A 1,108-nucleotide genomic window follows, 5' to 3' on the forward strand; every position below is an offset into this window, starting at 1 on the left:
AGAAAGGGCACTGGCCACCCCCAGCCTGGACCAGCCGCCCAGGCTGCCGAAACTTCTAGTCCCCCACCACAGTAAGAAGGGCACAGCCCTGGTATGTTGTGGGGCTGGGGTCTCCCCCAGCACAGGGCTTGGCTGGTGAAAACTTCGGCCCCAGGCACCATCACCTGCCCCTCCCTCCAGCTCTGCAGCAGCCCTGGTACACACACCCCACCCCACGATGTGCCAGCCATATTCCAAGAGGACAGTCACCCCCGAAGACTTGGACTCACCCCAGGAAGCCCAGCCCCGAACCCCGACCTGGCTCCAGGCTCCGGCTCTGCAGCGGCTCCCTGCTCCCGCTCGCCCTGCAGCCTGCCTTCCCTTTCCCCGCTTCCTTCCCCGGCTCTGGCTCCAAGCTGGCCGCTCCCCACCTCCCTGGGACCAAGCCCAGCATTTTACAAACCCGGCTCATTCTCCAGGAGTCCCCTGAGCGCCCCCTCCCTCAGCCCCTACAGGGCGCCGGGCACCGCCGGGGTGAGGACCCTGCACTGATGCGGGAGGGATGCGCCTGCTCCCAGCAGCAAGGCTGGAAGCCCGGGGACCCAGGCCCCAGCTGGACAGAAGGCCAGGACCTGACGGCCAAGGCCCCAGGCACCGCCAGCCCCTGACCAAGAGACCAACGTCGGCTGTGAGTAGGAGTGTGGGGCACCCGGCCCCCAAGCTGCAAGGACCCAGTGGCCGCTGTCGTACCATTTCATGTAGCGTCTGAACTAAATGCACCTTTGAAAAACATTCTCGGTTTCTCTCTCTTTTTCTCTCCGGCGCAAATCGGCCTGAAAGGGGGCACCTGCTGGGTCCCCCACGGCAGGCCTTGAAGAGTGACCTCTGTGGCTTTGGGGTCAGGACTGGGAACACAGCCCCCTCTCCTCCACTTTCAGAGACCCTGGAGCGAGCCCTGCTCTGGGGTGGCTCAGCCTGTTGCCCCCACCCTGGCTCCATCCAGCAGTGTCAGAGGAGGCTCTGGCTGCCCCCCAACCTTTCCAGGGTTCCCCTCAATTCCCCAAGGCACACATAGGAAGCCCCAGCCGATGGCCTCTGTCGTTACCTCACTCTACCGCACAGTAACCAA

At 64.4% G+C, this 1,108-nt stretch overlaps 1 protein-coding gene across 1 annotated transcript in view; it reads left to right on the forward strand.

Annotated features, from left to right (window-relative positions):
- LOC104999651 (potassium/sodium hyperpolarization-activated cyclic nucleotide-gated channel 4-like) overlaps window positions 1-1,089 on the forward strand; it is a 1,834-nt gene extending 745 nt beyond the window's left edge. Inside the window, exon 2 of the mRNA XM_010855213.1 lies at window positions 181-1,089. Coding sequence (XP_010853515.1) covers window positions 181-647 — 467 coding nt within the window. The 3' untranslated portion in view covers window positions 648-1,089. The remainder of the gene's footprint in view (window positions 1-180) is intronic.
- Window positions 1,090-1,108: the final 19 nt, after the last annotated feature.

The sequence above is a fragment of the Bison bison genome, unplaced genomic scaffold, assembly GCF_000754665.1.
Source record: "Bison bison bison isolate TAMUID 2011002044 unplaced genomic scaffold, Bison_UMD1.0 scf7180017864360, whole genome shotgun sequence".
NCBI classification, from domain to species: Eukaryota; Metazoa; Chordata; class Mammalia; order Artiodactyla; family Bovidae; genus Bison; species Bison bison.